The 27,871-nt window shown below is 44.9% G+C and overlaps 1 protein-coding gene and 1 pseudogene across 2 annotated transcripts; both read right to left on the reverse strand.

Moving 5' to 3' along the window:
- Positions 1 to 826: 826 nt before the first annotated feature.
- Positions 827 to 2,508, reverse strand: LOC308282696 (splicing factor Cactin-like; annotated as a pseudogene). Its single transcript has one exon. The product of its transcript is annotated as a splicing factor Cactin-like (transcript).
- Positions 2,509 to 9,505: 6,997 nt separating this feature from the next.
- On the reverse strand, positions 9,506 to 27,215 carry mcoln1b (mucolipin TRP cation channel 1b). The gene is made up of 13 exons (XM_080725100.1): positions 27,061 to 27,215; positions 25,453 to 25,614; positions 22,604 to 22,760; positions 19,357 to 19,438; positions 18,998 to 19,094; positions 17,981 to 18,080; positions 16,988 to 17,094; positions 15,284 to 15,433; positions 13,649 to 13,750; positions 12,888 to 13,010; positions 12,008 to 12,214; positions 10,702 to 10,838; positions 9,506 to 9,969 (listed from the first exon to the last, which is right to left on the reverse strand). Coding segments are annotated over exons 1-13 (1,515 nt in total). The 5' UTR covers positions 27,151 to 27,215; the 3' UTR covers positions 9,506 to 9,968.
- Positions 27,216 to 27,871: the final 656 nt, after the last annotated feature.

A 27,871-nucleotide genomic window follows, 5' to 3' on the forward strand; every position in this document is an offset into this window, starting at 1 on the left:
CCCAAATTAGTTTGGTGGTTGGTTTCTTGGTTTGCTTAGGGGGATTATAATTTGTTAAGATTGTAGGCTATTATATATGATTGGAATTACTGTGCCATAATATAAAACTTAGCAATATGTAAGCCAGGCCATATGCAAAGTGTTGTGAGATGTTTTACTTATTTTCTTCCTGTAGTATATAGTGTTGACGGGAGCCCAACTTGATTTGGCCACTGTGGCGACTCCTAAGGTCGCCGGCTCGGGCGCCCTAGCTAAATCATTAGAGCATGCCCTGGGCTACATCGGTGCAAAATTTGGCACTTTTAGACTGATTTGCACAAAACGACCATTTCATCCCCTAAGGCCCCAGACTACAGGCTATGCATATACGCCATTTTGTTCTACTTCCGGGCCTCTTTCGACTTCCTTCACAGGTGTTACCGATGATACTAATGAAGGGTCTGTTCCATTCTGGTCAAACAGAGTCAGGGTGCTGATATTGTGCATGTTGGCTCACTGGAAACACTCTGCTACATCAGTGGGTCTCAAAGTGTCCTTGATTGGGTTCCAAATGTCCCATACAGGTGTGTAACTCTGAGAGTGTACACATGGATGCAAATGGACCCGCAAGGGTCCATTTGATTCCATTTGTCGATTCCATTTGTATAGAGTTATGGGGGTCCTTGAAACTGTACAATAAATCAAACAGAGCCTTAATTAGTATCATCAGTAACACCTGTGAAGGAAGTCGAAAGAGGCCCGGAAGTAGAACAAAATGGTGTATATTCATATAGCCTAACTAACCAGGCAGTTGGGTTTGGTCCTGGTCGGGTCCACTCCGGTCCTCTCATCTGCGATAGCGGTACGGCTTGAAGTGGAACCACAGCTGGAAGATGCCTTTGGCGAACTGGCAGCGGTACTCGCACCCGTGCCGATGCAAGTACTACCACTCGCGGTTGACTATCTTGAAGGCGATGTCCTCGTAGGGCAGGCCGGCGTGGAAACGCAGCACGCCAAAGTCCTTGTTGTTGGCGTTGGGCTCCAGGAAGTACTGCGGCGTTGAGCGCTTGTTAATGAGGTCCGGGTAGAAGATGTTGAACTTGTAGCCCCTGTACGATCTTGGGCGGCGGGTTGTCGGAGTCGTAGTGCGTCTGGTTGTACTTGTTCCACTCGAAGCCCGTGTACACGCGGTTGAAGAAGCGCGGCTTGCGCGGCCGGTACTTGTCGGCCCACAGGTACATCACGCCCGTGACCGGCAGCTCCGCGGTGAACTGTGCCTCGTTGTTGCCCATGCCCTCCTTGGCGCGCCCCACGAAGGCGTCCTCCGTGCTCTCCCTGGCATAGCCTGTGACCTGCATCTGCCTGCGGGCCAGGTGCAGCCGGGTGGTGTCCTCCTCGGCGGAGGTGGTGTGGGTGTCCAGGGGCAGCTCCCAGGTGGTGAGCAGGGTGGGACTGTAGCGGCCGGCGTCGTACTCCGCCTGGCTCTGCTGGATCAGGTTCTCCTCTGTCAGGACCGACTCCACCACCTCTTTGTCCTCCTCTTTGATGATGGGGAACATCATCATGGGGAGAAGCAGGAGCAAGGAGCACTCCTTGCTCCTGCTTCAGCTTTAACAGCTTCTGACGCAGGACGTCCTGGTGTCTCTCCCTCAACCGTGCTCTGGCCATATACACCCTGACTTGCTGCAGCAGACTCTCCCAGTAGCCGATGTCCAGGTTGGCCCCTCCGGCGCGGATCTTGGTTTCGATGTTGAGGTGCAGCGCCTGCAGCTGGCTGTACGTCTTGCCCTTGAACACCGTCACGACGTCCGCGGCCACCGACGCGTTGATGCCCTCGCGCCGGTCCAACTGCACGGCTCCCGTTCCCTTCCCGGAGGCCTCCCGCTTCCGGAGTATACTGATCTGGTCCTCGGTGATGGTGGTCATGTCTCTCCAGAAGTCCACGGTCTTCCCCTGCTCCAGCTCCATGTACACCTTAATGTCCTCCAGCAGATCATCCATGTCGGTGACAGTGAGTCCATTGAGCAAGGTACTTTATGGTTCATGCATCTCCACAGCCAGGTCATCGCCTTCAGCACTGACGTACTTGACCAGGAGGTCAATCGGTTTGGCTCGGCCATCACGGATACGAATCTTGGACCTCAGCTTCGCCTGGTGCAGGTGGAAGTTATCCTCCTGCTCCGCCCAGGTCATGAAATGCTCCGCCTCCGTCACTCTCTGCAGCATCTCCAGCTCTGTCTCTCTCATGGCCTTCTCCCTCTCCCTCTCCAGACGCAGCCGTTTCACCTTCTGCAGCTCTCTGCGGTTCTCTTCTTGGATGAATCTGTTCCTCTCCTTCAGGCCTTTCTCTGATAGATGGCCAATTCCCTTCTTATCCAATGCCTTCTGCCACTTGAAGGTCTCCAGCAGGTTGCTGTCGCCGAAGGGGTTGTCGGCGTTGGTGTAGGCCATGTACTCATCACTCCAGCCCATCTTCTCTGCTGGTCTGGGTGCGAGTGTCAGACTCACACAATGCTCCAGCTTCTCCATTCTCCCCCTCCCTGTACTCCTGCTGGGTACCTCTCTATTCCATAGTGTACAAAGGGAACCTGTAAGGAGCCCATTTAGAACCCCTCTGATGTCATCCTGACTCAGCCATAAACAAACCGCAGCCATGTCACTATGACAACATAACCATAAACACACCATGAGTCAGCTCCATACATGGGCACAGAAGGTGGCATGCCCCCCATATTATGTGCATTGACTGATGACACCAGGAATCTCCATATATGGGCATGAAAGGACGTCACACAACAACACAATGATCTGACGTTTGATGTCAGATCAGAGCGAGCTGGTTGTATTATAAGGTGTTGTACTTTGTAGAATTCATTAGAACAAGAGAGACGCCTCATAGAGACGGATAGAGGCTTTCACTGTGTAGAAGATGCACAACAACAGAGAACGGGCCAAAAAGGAAACGGATCGTCCTTAGACCACAGAAGACAAGTGTTCAAATGAATCACAGAATCCCAGCTCTAGACCATGGCACGAATGTCACACAAACGCAGAGCGCCTGCGATAGAGCACAGGACCTCGACGACGACACCGAAATGCAGGTCGACGAAGAGCCGAGCGAGGCCGGCGTGCGGCACAGCGTCGTGGTGGACACCAACATCCTCATCGGCCACCTGGACTACGTGAAGAAGATGCTGTCCCACGGCCTGGGAGCCATGGGCTTCCCCGTGCTGGTGATCCCCTACGTGGTGGTCCAGGAGCTGGACTCGCTGAAGAGCCGCGGCAGGACGCGGGCGGTGCACTTCATCAACGCGTGTCTCAAGAGCGAGGAGCCGGGCCTCCGGGTCCAGTCGGTGCAGCAGGCCGAGGAGGCCCAGCGGCGCCAGGGCCTGACGGCGAGGAACAACGACGACCAGGTGCTGCAGTGCTGCCTGCAGTACGGGAGCCTCCACCCGGACAGGGCCCTCGTCCTGTGCACCGACGACGTCAACCTGCGCAACAAGTCCCTGCCGGCCGGGGTGAAGGCCCTCAGCCAGGCCGAGCTCGCAGAGGAGGTGGAGAGGTACGGCCGCGGTACGAACCCGAGGACGCCCGACGTGCACGCCCAGACGGTGGCCGCCGCCACCCTCTGCGAGAGGAGAGGCGGCTGGCAGCAGCAGCCGGAGAGAGCCGAGTGCCTGGACCCGACGCGGGCGACTGAGCGCCGAGGCGGGCAGACGGAGGACAGGACCAGAGAGATCAGCAGCTGCGTGTCACTCATGGAAGACTGCCTGAGGGAGGCGCTGTCCGCCGTCCTGGAGGCAGAGATGAAGGTCCAGTACGACGACCTGTGGCGCGAGATAGTTTACCTGAAACCGCCCTGGAGCCTCCAGGACGTCCTGCGCTGCATGGAGAAGCACTGGATCGCCGTCTTCGGGGACATCTTCCAACGCCGCTATGAACTTCTGAGCGGCCTTGTCGACTTCTTCACCCCAGGCGCAACGGTGGATCGCGGCACGATGCTGGCGGCTCTCCGCGAAGCCGCCACGATGCTGGAGATGTTACGGTGTCAGTCTGGCTACGGCGACCGCATCCCCGCCGCCGTTTCCACGTTGAACTCCATCACGCTGCAGCTACAGCCTCGGGCTGAGGAGGAGGGAGAAGCCGCACCGGTCGCTCAGCAGGACGTGTGGGAGGCCGAGGGTGTTCCCATGGACGTCGAGTTTACCACCGCGGAGCTCCTGGACTGTTTGGCACAGCAGGAGTCCTGGGAGAGGCTGGGAGCAGGGGGGACCCGCCTTGAAAAGCTCGAAGAGAAGCTGAAGCTCTGCGAGGAGGCCAATGGCCAGCCTGCCACTGGCACTAGCACATGGGGCGAGTGTCAGGCTACGGTTTACTGAAAACCCTTTTTCTTGTGTATGTTTATTTTTTTATTGTCTCTTCCAGGCCGGATGGCCGTGTGTCTGACATTAGCCAATGAAGGCCCTGCCTTTAGCCAATGAAGGACTAGCATTCTTGGTGACGTCACCATCAACAAGTGCGACCCGATATAAATAACAAGGCGCAGGTTGGCAGAAACCTCAACAGAGTGCCAACTTTCCCACCCACATACATACTGGCAGCGCCGAACAACAATGATTGTTTGATGCAATGCAAAAACGAAAACTGAGCTGTTCTGGAAGATGATGGACAGAAGTTAGTTTAATTATGAAGTAATAATAAATATTTAAGACGACACATTTTGTTTCTAGAGCCTGGAGTAGAAGACATCTTTTCAAATAGTAGCTTGAGTGTTAAAGTTGGTTATTTGTCTGTTTGTCCTGTGTCTGTCCAGGCTGCCAATTGGTTGGTGTCTGTTTGTATGGCCAGGGTCACCTTGGCCAAGCTTTGCGGGAATCCCACAGTAAATAGCCACGCTCACTTCACACTGGGTGTGATTTTTTTAAATGTCTAAATCTACTTCATCACACTACAGCATCACACACAAGCATCAAAAGTAGCAGATCTACAAGCCGCGTTTCCAGCTTGTAGATCTGCTACTTTTGAATTTGAATCCTGAGAAGTACGTTTTGGAGCCATACAAGGTTTCCACCGGAGAGAGACGATGTTCAGTATTAGAGCAGCTTTAATATTCCATCTTTTCAAAAACACATCAATAATGGACACAGTCTCACATTTTCAATGTATAATAATTGTGTTGGGTGGGAGTGTACTGGCTGTCATTTGACACAAATATGTTCTAAGAAAACTAATTATACAAGATGCTACAGACTAGAGTAAAAACCTATACAAGCCCTCCCCGCCCCCTACTGTACAGAGACAATAAACTCAGCCATATGCATCATCTAGTCAACCATTGGATGCGATAAGATAAGACGTTAACATAACAAAAACATAGCAGCTGAACAAATCCCATTAGCAGAGTTAAGCAATACAGCACTACTGGGTTCTCAAACCTTTTTATACCAGGACTCCCATTTTATCCAGGGGGAATTGTTTTTGGCATCCACACAGTTGATTTATAGTGCAATTTTGAAGTTAAACATACAGTATTATGAAAATGATGAAGCATGCGTACATTGGTAGCCTTGAATAGGAATATTTCTGTGATTCCTACAGATTTTTGTGTCTTATCGCCGTGGTTAAGAGGACAACTTAGTTTTTTTACAACAAGGGTTCATATTTTAGATTGTAATTAGAGAAAAAAAAAGATAAGTGTTGTAAATGAAAACATTTGAACACTCATCTTTTCTTTTCTCTCATTACAATCTAAAATATGAATCCTTGTTGTAAAAAAACTAAGTTGTCCTTTAAAAGCTACGGGAAAAGAGTTTCTGTACACATTTACAGTTGTAAGCTACAGTGTACATGGAAGCATACAGATAGCCTTAATCTGCTGCCAGAACCTTAAAACAATAATAATAAAGAAAATGAATTCACAGGCTGTGCTTTTCCAAAATACAAAAAAAAATGAAGAAAACGAATTCACAGACTGTGCTTTTCCAAAATACAAAAAAACAACCAAAAACTAAACACATTTTCCCTTTGTCTGTTTGTCCCGACCGTCACTTTCCCGTGGTTTGAGAACCTCTTTAGTACTCGTTAAATACATAAATAATAATAAAAAGCAGCAAGTAATCATCTGACAAGTGTCCACCAGAGAACACGAAGCAACACGTTAAAATAAGTGCACACAATGAAAGCTCCCATTAAACGCCTCCCATGTGAGACATCTCGCATCACTCCAAGCCAACAGCTCCCATACATCTCTCAAGCCTCGTTAAATGCCTTTTAAAGTGTAAATAAACATTCATTACATGAACATGAACACCACCATGTTGGTCGTATACCCGTCGAGACCATTCATCAGTTCAAGTACAGTAATGGCTTCATTTTAACGAAATGAAATGTGAAATGAAATGAAGCGTAAACACACACAGGGGAAAAGTCCCAATGAATGCCTGGTGGTGTCCCCCAGGGGTCTATACTGGGGCCCCCTGCGGGTTTTCTCTGTTATACCGATTATATCAAATCTCTCTGGTGAAAATAGGCGATCTGCAAGCTCACAACGCGTTGTGAGCTTGCAGATTGTCTATTTTAGCCAAATGTTCGCTCCCAGAATAGGGACTCTATGGTTTGTGTGATTGAACACAACTTCATCGACAGTGCATGTGTGTGTGTGTGTGTGTGTGCGCGCGTGCTGAAGACATCACAGCAGTATGTGTACCCATTGTCCCTGATAATGCTGATATACCATATATAGTAATAGTGCAGGGGTCTTCAACGTTTTCAGGCCAAGGCCCCCTTAGTTGAGAGAGAGATGGAGCAGGGACCCCCACAACCTTATCAAAGATTACATAGTTTCATTGTTTGAAAGCAGCACAATCAGTGTATTTTGGATTCATGTCAATTTGTGTTTTCAGATATTTAACCACTTGAACCGTCAAGACTTAATAAACTTGACCGTTCGCTGTACTTAGTCTGCTCTTTTTCTCCTCTACACCAAACCTCTTTGCCGAAAATAGCCGATCTACAAGCTGGCGTTGTGAGCTTGTAGATTGGCTATTTTTGGCTAAAGTTCTCAGAATATGGACACTAGGGTTCAAGTGGTTAATATATAAAAAAGAAGAGAGTACAGTTTCAATCACTCAAAGATTTGGAGGACCCCCTGTAGTAACTCTGAGGACCCCCTAGGGGTCCTGGACCCCCTGTTGAAGACCCTTGGTATAGTGTAAAGTGTGCTATATCTCCAGCAGTGGCGAAATCCCTTTTCAGTTTAAAAAGTAGCCTTCATATAAGTTTACACAGTACATCACAATGACATTAACACCGGGGTCATGTTAGCTTCTGCTCAGTGTTTTGTGTGCCAAAGTGTAAAGTGACAATTTATGGACGTTTAATGCCTACTAGTACCTAAACAATTTGAAAAACATTACTGCTTCAAAAGTAATCACAAACTATACAATAAAAGCTATCCAAATATTGTCAAATAATATAAGAAAAAGGCAAACGTTTTGAAAATAGCCGATATACAAGCTCACAACGCTTCGCAGCACGAGGCGTTGTGAGCTTGTAGATTGGCTATTTTCAAAATATTTATCTGTGGAGTCAAACTCAATGTAATGCCTTCAACTGCTACAATTCCAAGTGCTTGTCAGGGTTGTCAAGGCTCCACAGTTAAAACATGATCATTTTGGGGGGGTCACGGCCAGCAAAGGTTGAGAACCACTGAAATAAACAACAATAACATAAATACTGCAAGCGACACACAAGAGCTCAGTCATCTACAGCTACACTGTCTGTCTGTCTGGCACATCATAGAAAACGCAGACAGGGCCCTCACAGTAGCCAGTGTTTAGTCTAGCGCGGCGTGCGAAAAAATACAAAATAATTCATATGGCGCCTCGAATCAGCAGTCTGACATTGGGGGGCAGGGACGTGCTGGCCATTGGGAAAAGCGGGACAACTCCCGAACGGCCGGTTCATTCCCGGCCGGTCCAGGCCGGCCATTAGGAAAAAAATACAAATAAAATGTCGGCCTTCGTTCCATTTTGAGGGCTGGGCGGCCAACAAAGTAAATCGCCACTGTCGTCACTGTCGAAGTTTCAAATTTGTAATTTTTTTTTTGCAAAGCAAAGCCCTGCTTCATCATACAAGGCCGTTGCACAAAAGTAGTGAAAACAGCAGATCTACAAGCACACAACGTCTCGCACCGCGAGGCGTTGTGTGCTTGTAAATCGGCTGTTTTCACTAGTTTAAATCATTTTTTAAATGATAAATACAAAACAAACGGTTTTGGACATACAAGGTTTCCACCCGACAACGACAAAATATAACTTATGTAATTGGCCCACTGGCTTGTCACTTCTTCAAATCTTTCAGTAGCAGCAGCGCTATTGAGAGAGATCTCTCTCTATAGCGCGCAATGACGGCCTCCAACTATTTTTCCCGGGCTGAATCAGGGGCCCAGCATGTCCCTGTTGGGGGGGGGGGGGATTTTCCTCTGCAACGTTTTCACTCTGCAAACTAAAGGCTCTCTGTTTCACAGTGCATTATCAAACTCTGGGGGACCACCAAGGGGTCCGAATGTAACTCCAAGAGCCCAAGAGTCGCTGAGAACTGGGGGCGTAGCGGTGTCGGCCCCCTGCTTGTTTCCCTTTTTTGTCCTTCTAGCTTCCATGTTCAATGTTCCTTCAACTGGCTCAGTGCCACAGCAGATACACATAAAGAACCTGGTCGCTGTCGGGTGGAAACCTCGTCCAAAACCCTTACTGAAAACAGAACCTTCGTGGTTCCAATGGATCTAATGTAGCAATTATTTAGCCCTTGTTAACCCTTTCAGACCTGGATATACAAGCTCAGAGCTCACAAGGCTAACCTTGCATGACATCCCTATTTTTGCATGATGTCATTAGACGTGAAAATTGTCAAACATCACCCATGACATTAAAATCATGGGGGAAAAAGAGCTGTTCTACAAGCTCTGTTTGTCCATGAAAGATGGAGATTAGGGGCGTCACAAGGGGGGGAAAGTGGGACTGAGTTACTAGGGCCCAAGGTGGAGGGGCCTTAATTATTTTCTACTTTAGCTATTGAAAAATAGCAGATATACAAGCTCTGCGAGCTTGTAGATCTGCTATTTTTGAAAAGCCGTGAAAATGTGTGCAAATCTTTGAATATATGTATTTTTTAAGCAAACATTTTTAACTCAAACTTTGCTTCTGGGGGGTCCCTGGGACTAAATATTTTGAGATGGGGGTCTGTGGCCAAATACATATCATTTTGGGAGCCCTTCACATGAAAAAGTTTGAGCACCACCGACATAGAAACTCAAAAATATCAGATCTACAAGCTCGCAGGACGGCACTCGGTGCCACGCTGTGAGCCCGTATACCGGTATCTGCTATTTTTCAATAGTTAAAGCACAAAATAATGCGTTCCCAGTGTAAATGGGTTAAACCCCATCCCCCTATGAAGAACATTCATGGGGGCCCGCAGTGTACCCAGGGCCCAGAATTTGGTGCGACACCCCTGATGGAGAGACAAGGTTTCAGTTCAACAGCGACCATACTGTATAAACACAAACACAACTGTATACTGGCCCCACCGAATAGATAAAAACAAAACTAAAAAACAACACTAAAATCATATAAAAGACAAAATAAAACAAAGATAAAACTATTTGCACTGTGAAACATTCAAGTCAACAGAGCATCCATGTCCAGCATGACACAATGAAAGGATGAATGGTTTTCACAGTCGACTGTGAAAAAAAAACGAACAAAGAAAAACATTACCAGCAGATTAAGGGGAAGTGGGCATTTGAGAGGAAGTCATGGATGAATAATTCATGTCGACGCTAGAGCAGGTAATAAGGCTTTTTGAAAGCACTTTACGTCGTAGGCGTTCCGGACTGGATGTTATTAAAATGCAAAAAGAAATGCAGTCCAAGGGCAAGTGGCTGCGTCCTCAGGGCATGATGATGTGCTGTCACGGCCCCACTTGGCATGTCTGTGAGAGGGGGGAGCACAAAATGTAATTTACGGTCATTGAAATGAGAGGGGAGTACATCAAGACCCTAGTGATACAAAACACAACTCCTTTGGTGGATGGGAGGGTGTAATTGATGCAAGCATCACACGCACGCACGCACGCACGAACGCACACACACACACGCACACACACACACACACACACACACGCGTCACAATATCTCCAGTGTTTTCCTATTCCTCAACAGCTTGTAGATCGGCAATTTTTCAGTGCATGACACTGGCACTGTATGCAATGTATAAATCACTGGTTCCCAAACAGTAAGTCGCGGGCACATTTTTTATGGGTCCCTTCATTTTTTGTTTCCTTCATTTAGCTTTTAAATTATTATTATTTAAAAAAAAATCCAAAAACATTCCCAAAAAAGCTATTTTTTTTATGAAATAAAAACCAGTAATTTCATAAAGAAACAATTGTAGATTTTCTCTAGTTTGGGTCACGGGCAAACGTCCAATTTCTCTTCTGGGCCTCGAGCTAAAACGTTTTAGCCGGGAATCAGACCAATCCGCCCGTGCAAAAGAATTGCCATGCATGCAAGGCTAAAAAGGTTTGGCAACCACTGGTATAAATCATGTTTTACTCTTAATTCCAACCCCCAAACCTACAGTATAACCTCTACATGTCTATTCCATCCCAACCTGCATCTTTTCCTAATTGTAAACCTTATCTCTTCATCTTGCTCTTGCTCACCAGTCACAGCAGCAGAACAGAGAGCAGGTGGTGGGCTCCGGTGCTCTGAACTTGCCAGAGTTGGGTGTGTCCGTGCACTCTGCGATGAACACGTGCAGGTCTGTGACGCGCGCCTGCGCATGCTCCTGCGTCTGGGCCTGGCAGACATGTGACACAACGACAACACAAATTATGCTTCAGGATTAGAATTTAACAAACGGAAAGTAACATTTCAGGTACAGTAGGTGACAAACATTCAGCCAATCAGGAGAGGTTGCCCATTTATCAGCTTCAGCTTTGTGTTCCAGTTCCGATTTTGTCTGCTTGTTTCTTCCTGTTGTCAACTTTCAATTTCACTTGTTTAATCTGTAGCCTGTCTGAGTTCTCTCTATCCTGATCAAATAAAATAAAATACATACATGACCTGGAAATGCATTGTCTGAGCTGGAGAGACAGGGAGACTCCTCTAGCAGGGGTGGGCACTTATTTTCTCCATGGGGCCACATGTGGAGGGCCGGGCCAAAAGGCTCCCCGCAAGATGTGCACCCCGCAAACTAAACACGCAGCTTTACCTACCTACCTCCGAGCAGTCCAATTTTTTTGAAAACCCAGCATTCGGCATCGACTTTTCTTTTTCTTTGCCACTTTAGCCATTTTTGATGGGTAGGTCGTCTTAGCGTGTGACCAGTCTGACCACCTGCTTGTTTAACGATCCAATGATGTGCAGCTGTAGAGTCAGAGTGAACCAAAGGGCCGCACAATGCCCAGGTCTGCTCTATAGCAATGAGTGTTATCAGAATATAGAGCTGTTTAACACTTATTTTAACGCATTGACCACCGACATTATGTCGTTCCCTGCCACACTGTGTCCCTTGCTCACTTCGCACAGGTGCGATTCCTTTAGGGCATGGTATCAAACACCACACACATGCATATCTCCTTGTATGGGCCGTTCTGTCCATAACATTAGCTGTGGTGATGTCGGTCTCATACTACAGACAGAGGGACACACATTCCTAAGCCAATAATTTGAGGGGACTATTTGTGTCTCCATCCATACCACACTGCTGGTCATCAAAATGTTGGCTTGGGAATGCAAAATAATAATAATAAAAGAAATCCATGAATTCAAGTCTCCATGGGGTGAGTAATCGATAGAATGGTGAACAACTATACCTTTAAAATGACTCAAAACATGTTTGAAGTGAACAACTATGCCTCTAATCCCTGAATTAACCACATGAACCCTAGCGTCCCTATCCTGGACGTGTCATAGTGATACCACAGCTATGTGTAATAACTATGTGACAGCGTCCGGGTGCCGTACCATGATGGTGTCGTAGGCTCCGGTGATGAGCGCGATGAAGAGCGACAGCACCATGTAGATGAACAGAGAGATGAAGGTGTAGAGGTAGAGCTGGCTGAAGAGCCACACCAGCGTGCCGCTGCGCTCCACCTCCGCAAACGTCACGAACATGTCGTCACCGTTGATCAGCGAGAACAGACACTCCGACACCGTGGACAGAGAGCGGAACTGATGGGGAGGAGGGAGAAGTCGAGGTTACGAGGAGGTTTTGATTTTGAATTGATTTCGTCGGCTGAAACCATGATGGAAAATGTTCGTCGACTGGCCCTTTATCACTGACGAAAACTAAATAAAAGCTAAGCTAAGATGGCAAAAACAAATATATATCGGCAATTTCGTCAACATTTAAAAACTAGACTAAAATGTTAGGGTGGGACTAGTGGAGAAGAGAACCTAAAGATCCTAACAGACAAGTCATTTTATGTTTGGTTGCGTTATGAAAATAGCAGATCTACAAGCTCACAACGTGTCGTGCTGCGACATGTTGCGAGCTTGTAGTTTGGCTATTTTCAGCATGCAAACAAGCGTAGTCAGCTATTACGACTCCATCAAGGCTTGACAAAAATCTTTGTCGACAAATTCAACTGCACATTTAGTCGACTAAAATGTTATGAAAATGTGTCGCCTAAAACTAGAGTTTTTCAGTGGACTAAAATATGACTAAAACTAAATTGAAATTTAATTCAAAAGACTATGACTAAACTAAATCAAATTTTGCTGTCAAAATTCACACTGGTCTGTACTTGCTCGACGGAAACAGCCAATCGCTGTGCGATAAATTAAGCATTATTTGTCCCCTTATCACACAAGGAACATGTTGTGCTGTGAGTGCCTACAGTACCTTGGCGTGGTAGGGCCCCAGTACGATCCACCCACAGAAGCAGTATCCCATGTAAATGGCGGCTGCACAGCAGCAGAAGCGGATAACGTTGGGAAAGGCGGCACGTAGAGTCACGATCAGGATCTGTCTCACACACACACACACACACACACACACACACACACACACACACACACACACACACACACACACACACACACACACACACACACACACACACACACACACACACACACACACACACACAGTTGAGTTTGAAAGGTTGCCCTTCTTCCGATACCATTCGTACCTAAGCTGGATTCTCTGGACTCCTTGAACCACCTTCAAAACCACTCGAGTTAGATATCTACCAATTGGACACCACCAGTCGCATTTCTTTGATTGGAATTTGGGGTAAAAATGCATTAAACTTGTTCATTGCCAGAGTAAATACATACAGTACATAATCCAGCCACTACCGGCGAAATCTGTGTTTTTTTCCTTACCTTTCAACTAGTCACAGAATATTATCAAATATTGAGCCCCCGACCGCTGGAAAAACACAGAGATGTCTGTGTGGTTTTCGCTCAGAGACCCCAGACACCTTACCGTTCAGAGGCGCTCTGGGCTTTTAAAAGAAAAAGACGTCCAGAAGACGTTTTTTTGTCAGGAAACCCAATAGCTAAGCCAATGTGAAACGTGTGTGTGTGTGTGTGTGTGTGTGTGTGTGTGTGTGTGTGTGTGTGTGTGTGTGTGTGTGCGTGCGTGCGTGTTTCACTCACATTATATTTCTGGAAGAAGCTGAGGTAGCGGATGACTCCCACCCACACCAGCAGAGTGGAGGTTCCCAGCAGGATGGAACACACATCATAGGAGGAGAAATGCTACAGCATGGAGGACAAACACATATTAAAGGTGATACACCATGAAATTTCACTTTTCCTATTTTAAAACCTTTTTTTGGGGTCCCACTAGCACCTTCTATCCTCACAAAGTCCCATTTCTGACCGTTGTGTCTTTCTCTGGTTTTGAGAAAGTGAAGGTTAAAAGTATCCCACGGGTTCTCAAAACAGGCTGTTCAGATTTGCTGCCGATTGTGACGTCATCTGCCGATTGTGACGTCATCACAAAAAAATAAATAAAAATAAAAATAAAAAAGATTTTTTTTTTCAATTATTATTATTTTTTTTCAAAAGGATTTTTTTTGGGGGGGGGGGGTGGCGCAGTTCAGGCCAAAGGTGGTACTGCAGCTGAAATGCTCTGAGAGCCATTCAAAAATGAGAGAGGCTCTCTATTCAGGAGTGGTAATTTAGCCTCAAACCTTTTGAAAAACGTTTTTGGGACATAAACAATATGACATAAATACTTTTTAAATGCATGGTGTATCACCTTTAATACTCGAGTAGAAGTACCAGCGTTCCACATTTTTACTTGAGTAAAAGTACAAAGGTTTTGGCATAAAAATACACACGATCACTTAAACCCTATATGGTTGAGCGGAGTACCTCAGGGCTCTTTACTAGTCCTCGAACTATACTAGTTTCGTGTTATTGTGGGGAAGAAGGCTCCGATCTGCAAGCTGTGAGCTTGTAGATCTGCTATTTTTGAAAAAAAGTGAACATGTGTGCAAGTCTTTGAATATTTTTGACCCGATTCTATAAATGTCTTCTAAATCCTTCTTCTAAATCAGTGGTTCTCAACCTTCAAACCCCCAAAATTGCATGTATTTGGCCACGGACGCCCATCTCAAATGTTGTTGTTCCAGGGACCACCTAGAGGCAAATATTTGAGTTACAAATTTGAGTTGCAAAAAGAAATCTTGATTTTTCAGAAATAGATCTACAAGCTCGCAGTGCCGCGCTGTGAGCGTGTATATCTGCTATTTTAAAATAGTTAAAGCATGAAATAATTCTAGGCCTAAATGGGTTAAACCTGTGGTCCTACTGTAGTTTACTGAGGCGCTACACTGTCTCTCTGCATTTGATGCTATGTGTTTACCTTGCTTACTGTAAGTGGCTCTGGATAGGAGCGTCTGTTACAGGTAAATGCCTAAATTGTGAATTGTAAAGTATTGATTCAGGGGTTGCGGTGGACACTTATGTCAAAATGTGCCACGGACATACAAAATGATTACACACAAACACATAAAGAGCTAGCCCTAAATGACCATTACACGTCTGTAACTCTGAGAGTGTACAAATGGAACCAAATGGACCCTTACGGGTCCAGAGTTATGGGGGTCCTTGAAAATAAAACGTTTGAGAACCGCTGACCTACTGTGCCATAGTGTCGTAGTAAATCAGTTTCATACATATTCTGAAGAAAACCTGGAGACTTGACATTCAGTAACTTGGTCTTATTATTTAGAATATTATTATAATGTGTAAAAAACAATATCTAATGACCCCCCCGATCACCTTGGACTCGATCCCGATCTTGATGAAGCTGCCGATGATGGTGAACAGGTCACTGATGATGAGCAGGAGGTACCAGCCGTTGATGAACTCCATTCTGTCGCTCCAGGTCACCTGACGAGACAGCCTGTGCTTGAAGAACTGCACGTACTCCTGACACACGCACACACACACACACACACAGAAAATAACAGTTGTGTTCTTATAATGTTGATAAATCCCTGGGGGAAATAATCATATCTCTGCTGTCGTGCAGAAACCATCTCCAATCCAGGATCTCCAAGCTCACAATGTGACTCTCCAATATAGCTCTGGGTGGAGCTAGGTGGTTTTGCAGACAGATCCAATGGAATTAGGAGGTTTTGTCAGAAGCGCTTTTTAATACTTTTTCATTGGCTCAATATGTTCATTAGCACTGATTTATGAAGAAGGAAAAAGAAAGGAAAATGGAGTTAGCTGGTTTCTGCCCGACAGCGACGTTATACTACTTGAAGGCATTTGAAAATATAAAACATGGCAGAAGAAATGTATGTTTGGTAGATCATTTCTCTGTTACAACAGTGCTTCTTGTGTACTGTCGGAAAGCCTGTTTATTTCACTTTTAAACTGGTGCCCTATTAGTAAGGAACATGCATTTGTGGCATGAGTGGCACAGCTGAGTATGTGGGCTGCGCCCATGAAAATGATTCTGATGTTGCTGTTGTTTTGAGCTTCCTTCCCCAGTTGCCCATGGACATGGTGCCTGCTGGTACATGGGGGTGGCCTGTGTCTCTCCAATAGAATCCCACTCCAACAGACTTCCAGGCCATTAAGGGGCTGTTCAACTGCGTGAATCAAAACACCATCCCAGTTCCAACAATGGACCAAGGGCAGAGCGCTTGTTTTCAGTGGAGATGACGTCTCAGGCGACCATGAACAACGTGAGACACCGGTGAGCGAGCAGTAGCGAGCGAGTCGCCTCGTCGAGCGTTGCAACGGTCGCATGAGCCGACTCAGCGCCGTTACCGACTTATGTGCCGTTATAGACAGAATAGTAAATCGTAGTAAAGTTCGTCCCCCCGACTTTCGGCACCTCCGGGCGGTCCAGGCGAACACAACGGAGCGCTCCCTACCTCTGGTTCAGCCAATCACAAGCTTCCACTGCTGGAAGTGGGATGGTGTTTTGATACACGCCATTCAACTAGTCTCATCTGAGGGACAGGCCTTCATCTCCCCAAAGACCTGCTGGCCTGAGTCAATCCCTTTTTTAAGGAGGTTTAAAAACTAGCCTAGGACCTCCTGGGCTCTGTGTCTCCCCAACAGACCTCTGGGGTCCTATGGGGAGACACGAAGGCAGTGGAGCAAACCCAGACTTTTTAAGCCTTGAGGCTTAAATAGTCTGTGTTTGCTCCACTGCCTTCCTTCCACATATTCCAGTCCCGCTCCTGAGAAGCACCGGACCAGCCTAAACCAGGCTAGAAAGAACATTGCGAGATCATTGTGTGTGTGTGTGGAAAAACATTGGAAAGAATGTGAAAATGTATGCTAGTGAATATTTTGACCCGATTTTATGAATGTCTTATAAATCAGTTGTTCTCAAGCCTTTTCATGTCAAGGATAGCAGTGTGTGTGTGTGTGTGTGTGTGTGTGTGTGTGTGTTCTTACGTGTTGCAGAGATGGCAGTGTGTGTGTGTGTGTGCGCGCGTGTGTGTGTGTGTGTGTTCTTACATGTTGCAGTAGGATTCCTCTCAGAATGGAGCGGCCACACAGCACCAGAGACAGCAGGCAGACGAAGGCCACCAGTACGTCAAACAGCCGGCGTGCGTAGCTCTCCGCTGAGACACAGGACCAGAGAGCACAGACATATTAATGGACACTCCTCCCATCGCTCTATGGCCTAGCCCAGGGTTCCCCAATTAGTTTTCCCCAAGGGCCTAATTATGTCTAGGGTACAAAGCCGAGGGCCACAACATTGCAGGGGGCGACGGTGGCGCTACTCCAGCGACTGCGACAGTTCAGATATCGTCGTTGGCGGGTGAAAATCTTGTATGCCAAAAAACATTCTTTTTGCATTTATCATTAAAAAAAATATTTAAACTAGTGAAAACAGCCGATCTACAAGCACACAACGCCTCGCGGTGCGAGGCGCTGTTTACTTAGGCCGCAAATGGCCCGCGGACCGCCTATTGGGGAACCCTGGCCTAGCCTGTCTGATCTATTAGCTCAGTGTTTCACTATGGCCTAGCATGTCTGATCTATTAGCTCAGTGTTTCTCAGACTTGGATCCAATGTAGTTACTGTATTATTTAGTTATTATACCTTTAATATAAAAACTTTATATAAAACCTAAGAATGCTATCTAGCTGTCATGTATGATCATTGAGGGTAGGCGAGTGTTTCCCACATACCAAGGTTATTACAGTTAACAAAAAACTAATGAAACTAACTAAAATTTAAATAACATTTTTGGTAACTGAACTACATAAAAACTGTAAACAAAACTGTTACAAACTAACTAAAACAATTATAGAATTATAGACAAAATGCCCTTAGCTTTCATTTACTTAGCATTCAATTATTATTGTAATAATAATAAACTAGCAAATTAACTCTAAAAACTAAAATCCAAAACCATCATAACCTTGCCACACACACACACACACACGCACGCACACACGCACACACGCACACACACACACACACACACACACACACACTCACCATGCCCGGTCACGTTGGGGTCAGTACACTCCTTAATGGAGGCGTGGTTCTCCAGAAAAATCTGGACTCTGCCGCTGTGAGCCTTGTTGTCCATTACAATCTGATGGCACAAAGTCATTTACCAACAATATTTAAGGCATTTTTCATAGTTTCATACATATTCTGTATGCTTCATATATATTTAACCTAACATAATCACAGTGGATCTCAACCTGTGGATGACAGTAAAATAACAATGAACAAAAAATATTTCAAGGAAGTACTGCTAGATTCCAATGGTGCAGAAAGCAGACTTAAGCTGCATTCACACTACAGATATATAGTTGAACGTTTTGCTTGCTTGGTCAATGTTATCTCAATGGAAACCAGCTTTAAAGATACAGGACATACACCAAACGAAGGTTTGGAAGCTTTAAAGCTGGTTTCCATTGAGATAACATTGACCAAGCAAGCTAAACGTTCAACTATATATCTGTAGTGTGAATGCAGCATTACAGAGAAAGGAACTCCAAGGCACTCAATCAATGGTGAAAAAATATATAATTTATTTTCTGAGCAAGGCAACAATTTGACCAACGCGTTTCGACCTTCTAGGTCTTCGTCAGGGTCTAACAAAAGGCTAATCAGCCACACAAGTAGCCAATCTGCATTATGATGTCATAAGATAAAGGGAACACACACATATTGGATGTCCAAGCAGATCAAATAAACCAAATAGGAAAAAAAGAAAAAAAAGTAAAATAACAAAAAAGAAAAAACATCAAAGGTAATCAACAAACTAAAGAAAACTGGTCAAACGTTGCGAGGCGTTGTGAGCTTGTAAATCAGCTATTTTCATAATATTTCAAACTAAATGTGAAGCCTCAACTCCTATAACATTATTATTATTATTTAAATGTACTTCTCTCCAAATTAATTGATAGAATAATCACAAGGAAGATAATTGGCGGTGTCAGCCCAGTATATCAGTAAGAGGTGACAAACAGCAGCAGTGAAGGTAGAATCTCAGTATCTCACCATGATAGTGAAGGTGTAACAATCTGGAATCTCATTGTTTATTATGCTCTGCAGGTTGATGGCCTTCAGCTGGAACTCTATGGTGACATTTATCAGCCTGGGGACAAACACACGACACACACAATTTAGAAAAGACACAAAGAAATCTTTTTCTTTACATTTTTAAGAAGTTTTGTTTTTTTCTGCCTTGATTTATGGTTTGTAGTAGAGATAGACAGGAAACAGGGGGACATTGAGAAATTAGGAATTATCTAAGTGCATCTTTTCCTACACACACGCACGCACGCACACACGCACACGCACACGCACACACACACACACACACAGTGCCGCACGCAACACAAAATGAGCGTTCTAACTTGTGAAACTTGAGTGTGAAGTTCTTGTAGTCAGAGTTCTGGAGGTAGGAAGGGTCAGGAACTGGCTCCAAACCAACACACTCTGTGGAAGACGTGAACAACACCATTAGACCAGCGCTTCTCCCCTGCCAAAGATCAAAGGGGGGTGGGGCACAGTGGTTCTCACATTTTTTGTCGTTGTTTGCTATGTATTTGGCTGCAGATGCCCAACTGAAAATGTTTTGTTCCAGGGCAGGGACCCCCAGAACATAAAAGATGCTAAAATAGCAGATGTAGAATCTCACGGCGCAGCACAAAGTGACGAGCTGTGAGCTTCTATATCTGCTATTTTTGAATATCCAGCGTATAAATGGATAAAGTGGTTCAAACGATTGTGATGGTATGTTCACTACTTTTGCTGCCGACCCCCTGGAACCCCCTCAAGGACCCCTGGGGGTCCCCAGACCTCACTTTGAAAACCTACTAAAAAGAAATTATAATAAGAAAAAGCGGATCTTACTGCTCACAACGCACCACAACGCTTTGCGAACTTCTTTTTTTGTTTACACTTCCTCAGTGTTCATTAACATTTGGTTCCAATTATACTGCATGGCTAAATTAGTCACAAAAAAGACGGCACATTTTCCAAGTCACGTGAAAAGCACAGACGATTCTACATTTCCACTACGCCCCTAAAAGCTGCATCGCATGCATTGTGGAAGTTAGCCTACTTTTCATTTCTGTCTCTCAGTCTGTATTTTTTACAGGAATGGTTCCACATGGCCAAAACACAAACCCCACCATTAGTCAGCAGATATGTGCAACAAACAACACTTTCCCCCCTTAAGTCTGTGGAAAAACACAAAACAAGAGACTATGGTGGTGGGTGTTCTTTGTGTCCTGTAGGCCTACTGTAGTTAATGATGGAGTATTTAATTTTTATTTTTTTATTTAACTAAAACTAAAAGCAGCAATACCACAATGAAAAAATACTCTGATGCAAGTAAGAGGTCTGTATTCAATATTGGGTGCGTTGGAAATGCGCACCGGGTGTGTGCTCAGTGTAGTGAGTGCAGTGGGCGGTGAAGTTGTAGAGTGCGTTCAGTGTGGCTTATTTACGAACGACCAGTTAAGAGGCAGCTGTTGCTTTTTCAGTCTGAACTGAAAGGAAAACTTTCTGAAAAGCAGCAGTTGCTAACGTAACGTTGCTATTTCATTCATAACATTGGCCTACCTGCTGTTAGTTTACACGTTGATGCGTGTGTAACAATAAAGCCCAAAGGACCAATAAAGCAGCAAATGGTGCATTTTGTTATCATTTCCTACGCCATTGTTCACAATGCACCCATTTTGAAAATAGGAAGGAAGGAAAAAGTGATTTAGTGGTTAATGAGTAAAAAGCACAATATTTGCGTCTGATGTGTAGTGTTGTACAGTAGAGGTATTGAAGTATCAAAACGTGGAAATACTCAAAGTACCTAAAAAAGTACAGTACATCAGTAAATGAACTTAGTTCATTTCCATCACTGCAAAATTGTTCAATTTCAGGATTCAAAGGATCCTGAAAATCGCTTTGTGCCACGTTTTGAGCTTGCAGATCTGCTACTTTGGATGCGTTTGTGTGTCGCTGTAGTGTGATCAGGTAGGGCATTGATTTAGGAAAAAACACAAAAGGTTAGAATAGGCGTACTGTTCTATATGCATTTTAGTCTGTTTGTCTTGTTATGTCTTGTTGATGTATTGCTTTTATTGTGTTATTATTCTTTTATAGAAATCAATAAAAACTAATACAAAAAAAGATGTTTCTGCCCGACAGCAACGATATAGTAGTGAACTATTTCAGGCATTAAGTAAGTGGGTCATAGTTCTCCTGTCCTGACGTATATGGAACAGCCACGCTCTGACTCACAGACACAATCTCACTTCCTCCGGGGTGAACGCAACGCAATGCTGCCGGTGGAAGACATTTAGAAATAATTTAAATGATGCTGGCGGTTTGGATGTTAACCACATGAACCTTAAAGGGCCAGTTCACCTCTGGGACAACCAGATCTTATTTTATTGTTGTTTGGGACACAATCAACACAATCCTGAGTTATTTTTTGTGTTCAATCTGTGTTTTGAGATATTTTAGTACTTCAGCATGAATGATGATGCATTTTGCATCATATGAGTCATCATGCTGCATCATTGTGCATTGTGCATTGTGTTGATTGTGTCCCAAACAACAATAAAATAAGATCTGGGTGTCCCAGAGGTGAACTGGCCCTTTAACTCATACCTCGCGATCCCCGTAGAGACCGTAGATTTCCCGCTGTACCGCGCTGCCATGCCCGTAGAGCCCGCAAAGTTTAATTAGCTTTAATCATTATGAAAGGATTAAAAGTATTAGCGCAGATTTTCGCTGATTCTGGCTCTTTAGGCCCGCCCCCCTAACTGTATCCGGTCATTTCCGGTCTGGACCGGATCCAGCTTTCCGTATCCAGTCTGAGCCTGGGCCATAGTCCCGCCTCCATTGGTTTACTGTGTAACAGAAGTGGAAGCTACTGGGCGATGGAACGTTCGTTTTTCAATCGGATTTTTGCGTTTGGAAACTTTGATCCAGTCTCTACACGCCTGGATTATGATCCCCGCACATATCGTGCGTTTTGTGCGCGAACGTGTCCACGTGTTACCATAGCGCACAGTTGGCTTTTTTCAATGCTTTTTCATGTAAACACTGGCTGATAAGCAGAGATACAGCGTGGCAACGGATATGTCTTTTTCAATGGGGTTTTTTGTATTCGAAAGCTTGTCACCGAGTCTACACGTCTACTAGATGAGTCGCGCACAGATTGTGCACGATGCGTGCGCGTGCCCACGTTAAAAGGTAAGGACAATTTGGCAGCTGCTTACTACAGCTATGTTTAAAATGGCAGAGAAAAAGTTAATGTCCCTATTCTGGGGGCGAACATTCTGTGAGAATAGCAGATGAGCCACAAGATCACAATGAGCGTTGAAATGAGCTTGTTGATCGACTATTTTCGAGTACATTTCCTAATGGGGGTCTGCGGCCAAAGACGTATTGATATGGGGGTCCCTGACGTGATACAGTTTGAGAACCACTGTCTTACAAGGATAATGTCTTTCTATTAAGTAGAAGTTCAAAAAGGAGGGTGCTCAGGTGGGCATGGGGCCATCCAGGTTTTAGAATTGGGTTTACTCTGGGTACATTTTGGGTGATCTACATCTTAACGACCTGGCCAGCCCTAGACTGAGGACATCTTACCAGTGTCGACGTGGGGGTCGATGTCAAACGTGTCGTTGACGGGATCGATGCGGCCTTTCCGGAAGTACCGCTGGCACAGGGAGAGGGCGCTGCCGTTCACCCCGACCCCCAGAACGTACGCGTACCGTCCCAGCGAGATCTGCGGCAGCGCCATGTACTGCATGGGGATGGGGGGGGGACAAAATCGGGGTGCAACAGTTATCCAGCTACCGCATTTAAAAGAAATTATACTGTATATTGATTATCTACAGGTACTATCTACAAGCTTACAACATGATGTGATGCGACGTGTTGTGAGCTTGTAGATTAGTGTACAGGTTTTCTCTAACTGTTGTACAGTGTAGTTGATGTGGCTGTACGGTCATTATCTACCTGTTGCACACTGTAGTTGCAGGGCCCAGGGGTCATCAATGTGTCAGTACACAGACAAATGTGTCCATGGCAAAGACTTAGACTTGTCCGTGGCAAATTATTATTGTTTTTTTTACACACCATTGCCATGTTCTTAGTTTGATCATAATACTCAATTACTGTGGCAAAAAATCTAAATTTACTAAAATGTCCACCACAAGCAAGCACATTGATGACCCCTGCGTGGTTGATGTGGCCGTACAGTGATTAATGACCTACCTGTTGCACAGTGTGGTTGATGTGGCTGTACAGTGATTAATTACCTACCTGTTGCACAGTGTGGTTGATGTGGCCGTACAGTGATTAATTACCTACCTGTTGCACAGTGTGGTTGATGTGGACGTACAGTGATTAATGACCTACCTGTTGCACAGTGTGGTTGATGTGACTGTACAGTGATTCATGACCTACCTGTTGCACAGTGTGGTTGATGTGGTCGTACAGTGATTAATGACCTACCTGTTGCACAGTGTGGTTGATGTGGTCGTACAGTGATTAATGACCTACCTGTTGCACAGTGTGGTTGATGTGGTCGTACAGTGATTAATGACCTACCTGTTGCACAGTGTGGTTGATGTGGCCGTACAGTGATTAATGACCTACCTGTTGCACAGTGTGGTTGATGTGGCCGTACAGTGATTAATTACCTACCTGTTGCACAGTGTGGTTGATGTGGCCGTACAGTGATTAATTACCTACCTGTTGCACAGTGTGGTTGATGTGGCCGTACAGTGATTAATGACCTACCTGTTGCACAGTGTGGTTGATGTGGCCGTACAGTGATTAATTACCTACCTGTTGCACAGTGTGGTTGATGTGGCCGTACAGTGATTAATTACCTACCTGTTGCACAGTGTGGTTGATGTGGCCGTACAGTGATTAATGACCTACCTGTTGCACAGTGTGGTTGATGTGGACGTACAGTGATTAATGACCTACCTGTTGCACAGTGTGGTTGATGTGACTGTACAGTGATTAATTACCTACCTGTTGCACAGTGTGGTTGATGTGGCCGTACAGTGATTCATGACCTACCTGTTGCACAGTGTGGTTGATGTGGCCGTACAGTGATTAATGACCTACCTGTTGCACAGTGTGGTTGATGTGGTCGTACAGTGATTAATGACCTACCTGTTGCACAGTGTGGTTGATGTGGCCGTACAGTGATTAATAACCTACCTGTTGCACAGTGTGGTTGATGTGGCCGTACAGTGATTAATTACCTACCTGTTGCACAGTGTGGTTGATGTGGCCGTACAGTGATTAATGACCTACCTGTTGCACAGTGTGGTTGATGTGGCCGTACAGTGATTAATTACCTACCTGTTGCACAGTGTGGTTGATGTGGCCGTACAGTGATTAATTACCTACCTGTTGCACAGTGTGGTTGATGTGGCCGTACAGTGATTAATGACCTACCTGTTGCACAGTGTGGTTGATATGGCCGTACAGTGATTAATTACCTACCTGTTGCACAGTGTGGTTGATGTGGCCGTACAGTGATTAATCACCTACCTGTTGCACAGTGTGGTTGATGTGGCCGTACAGTGATTAACCCATTTAGGCCTAGAATTATTGAATGCTTTAACCAGTGAAAAATAGCAGATATACAAGCTCACAGCGCGGCACCGAGTGCCGCGCTGCGAGCTTGTAGATCTGCTATTTTTGAAAAAGTCGTGAAAATGTGTGCAAATCTTTGAATATATGTATTTTCAAAGCGAACGTTTGTAACTCAAATTTTGCTTCTGGGTGGTCCCTGGAACTAAATATTTTGAGATGGGGGTCCGTGGCCAAATACATATCATTTTGGGGGTCCTTCAAATGAAAAGGTTTGAGAACCACTGACATAGTAGTCTCTCAAGAACAGACTAACTCAGCTCCATTTAAGTGAAAAGGACCTTTTCTTTGACGATGGCTGGCCAGATTGCTGACATAGAAACATTGGTTTTTCAAAAAAACCTTAGAAGGATTCAAAAGACACTTACAGAATCGGGTCAAAATTCTAATTTTCACGATTTTTCAAAAATAGCAGATCTACAAGCTCGCAGCGCGGCACTCGGTGCCGCGCTCTGAGCTTGTATATCTGCTATTTTTCAATAGTTAAAGCATAAAATAATGATACACAATAATGTGCACCCGTTCTGAATGGATTAATGACCTACCTGTTGCACAGTGTGGTTGATATGGCCGTACAGTGATTAATGACCTACCTGTTGCACAGTGTGGTTGATGTGGCCGTACAGTGATTATCTACCTGTTGCACAGTGTGGTTGATGTGGCCGTACAGTGATTAATTACCTACCTGTTGCACAGTGTGGTTGATGTGGCCGTACAGTGATTATCTACCTGTTGCACAGTGTGGTTGATGTGGCCGTACAGTGATTAATTACCTACCTGTTGCACAGTGTGGTTGATGTGGCCGTACAGTGATTATCTACCTGTTGCACAGTGTGGTTGATGTGGCCGTACAGCTGGCTCTGCGTGTGGACAGCCTGAGGCATGTCATCCTGGTAGCCTTTCAGAAACAGGTGTCTGAAGGTGGCCGTGTTCTCCTCCTTGAACGTCACCGCCATCTGGTTCCTCAGTCCAAACAGCACCAGCTGTAAGGACCAGAGGAGAGGTTCAGGTAAGCCTTTCCACAGACAGAGGGGGACTTTTTGTGTTTTTGTTGTTGCTGTAATTAAATGAATGCCCTGTCATGCTAGACAAGAGTGTCACACAAAAGTATCAAAAGCAGCAGATCTACAAGCTCGAAACGCAGCGCAAAGTTGTAGATCTTCTACTTTCGCTAAATTGGATTTGAATCCTGAAAAGTAACTAATCACTAATAAGGGATACAATAAACTGTACAACTAAGGGTGTAACAATACATTTTAACAGCGATACGATACGCATCACGATACATGGTTAACGATACGATACATGGACGATATTGGTTCTTTCATGGCGATACGATTCGATTCAATGATTTAAAATCGATATAGTAACTATTTAGCAAAGAAATGAAATCTGTGTAAAACCTGTGAAAAATCGATTATTATGGAAGTAAACACTGTGATTATCTAGCAAATACATGGACATTACAGTATATTTGAACAGATATGGACAACCCATATCTTAACATGAACACAGAGATTACACACATTTATCGATAGACCAAGAGTAGCTATATGGAATGGAAAGGAAATTAGATCCCTCTTTTTAATTTTCCCTCTTAAAATTGCCAAATACAAGGCACAAATACTTAGTTTCCATACAATCAATTTTGCATTGCAAAACGATTCGTTACAGATTACCGCATTTTAAAACGATACAATACGATACAAAGCCAAAACGGTACGAAATTCTGCCTTTGCAAACAATATAGTAGATGATTGCAAATTAAAAATCGATTTTTTGATTCAGTTACTATATCGTTATACCCCTATGTACAACATATCAGGTCATATTTGGGTCGCTGTTTTTCGCATTTTCCCTTTCAAGTCAATGGGAAATGTCTGTTGCTCATGTATTTACGGGAGCACCTCGAAAATGAGATGCTTCATCTCAAGGGGGCTATCCAGGGGTTATCGCTTTACTGACTTGCAGTCAGGTGGACATTTATTTCAAAATTACAGAATAATAAATAAATAAAATCAAATAAAATCAATACTCTACCTGGTGTATCCTATACCCGTACACAGGGCTGTCACAACATTTTACATGACGATTAATTGTCACTCAAATAATTGCGATTAACGATTTAATTGTGTTTTTGTCGTTGACAATTACATTTCTGTTTGGCTTGTAGGCTTTGAAGTTGCACATGGCAGATATGATGACACATAACCTAAATATAAAAAGAAATTACGATTTGGACAACTTCATACTTAAAAAAGAACATTGATAATGGAAATAGCCAATCTACAAGCTCAGCTTGTAGATCTGCTATTTCCACTAATTTTGAAAATGTTTGAAAATATATTGAAATTTTTCAACATGGAAACGATTATGTCAAATAATTGAGATTAGACGATTACTATGTAATAATCGTGACAAGCCTATACCTGCACGGTGACAATGATGATCTTGAGCAGCTGCAGGCCCAGCTTGAAGGGCTTGCGGCCCTTGGCGTGGTACTTGTCACAGGGGCTCATGAAGAAGTACTTGAGCTTCCTCCTCAGGGCCTCCTCCTCTTCCTCATGATGATGGCCGCCTGCCGCCAGGCTGCAGGGGCGGGGCTCCTCCCCGCCGCCACCGAGCACGTCCTGCTGGGACCCGTAGCCGGTCACGGACGACAACAGCCTGTCTTTCTCTGTGGGACGGAGCCGGGGAAAAACACAATTCCAACAGAGTTGTTTGTAGGCCCATTTGTAGACCCATTAAAACTCAGAAAGCAGCCATGTCATTTCAGATTTGAGCTGTTCTGTATTCAGTTGCAACATAACATACGTTTTTGAGCAGTGCTCCAGTGCTCCCATGCTTGACCGAGTGTGTGTGGGTATTATGTACTGTATGTCCCTATGATTAGGGCACAGCCTGCAATACTGCTGGGTGACCTACATTCAATTGGAGCTGTTGAGGCAGTTGAGCAGCCTTCAAGTAGCACTGTCTGTTGAGCAGCCTAAAGGGCCATTCACACTGAGCACTATAACTATATAAGTGGCCACCAAAGGCACAGCTCACTTCACACTGGGTGTGATTGTCAGAAAACTGAAGATTTAGAACAGTTCTCAAAAATAGCAGATATACAATCTCACGCGCGTCACTTCATGCCACGGCCATGCTGCAATCTGCTATTCCTTCTCTTCAAAGGGGTCCCTGGTACAAAACATTTTAGATGGGGGTCCGTGGCCAAATACATATCCTTGGCACAAA

This window comes from Nannobrachium achirus (genome assembly GCF_963921795.1).
Source record: "Nannobrachium achirus genome assembly, chromosome: 4".
Classification (NCBI taxonomy): Eukaryota; Metazoa; Chordata; class Actinopteri; order Myctophiformes; family Myctophidae; genus Nannobrachium; species Nannobrachium achirus.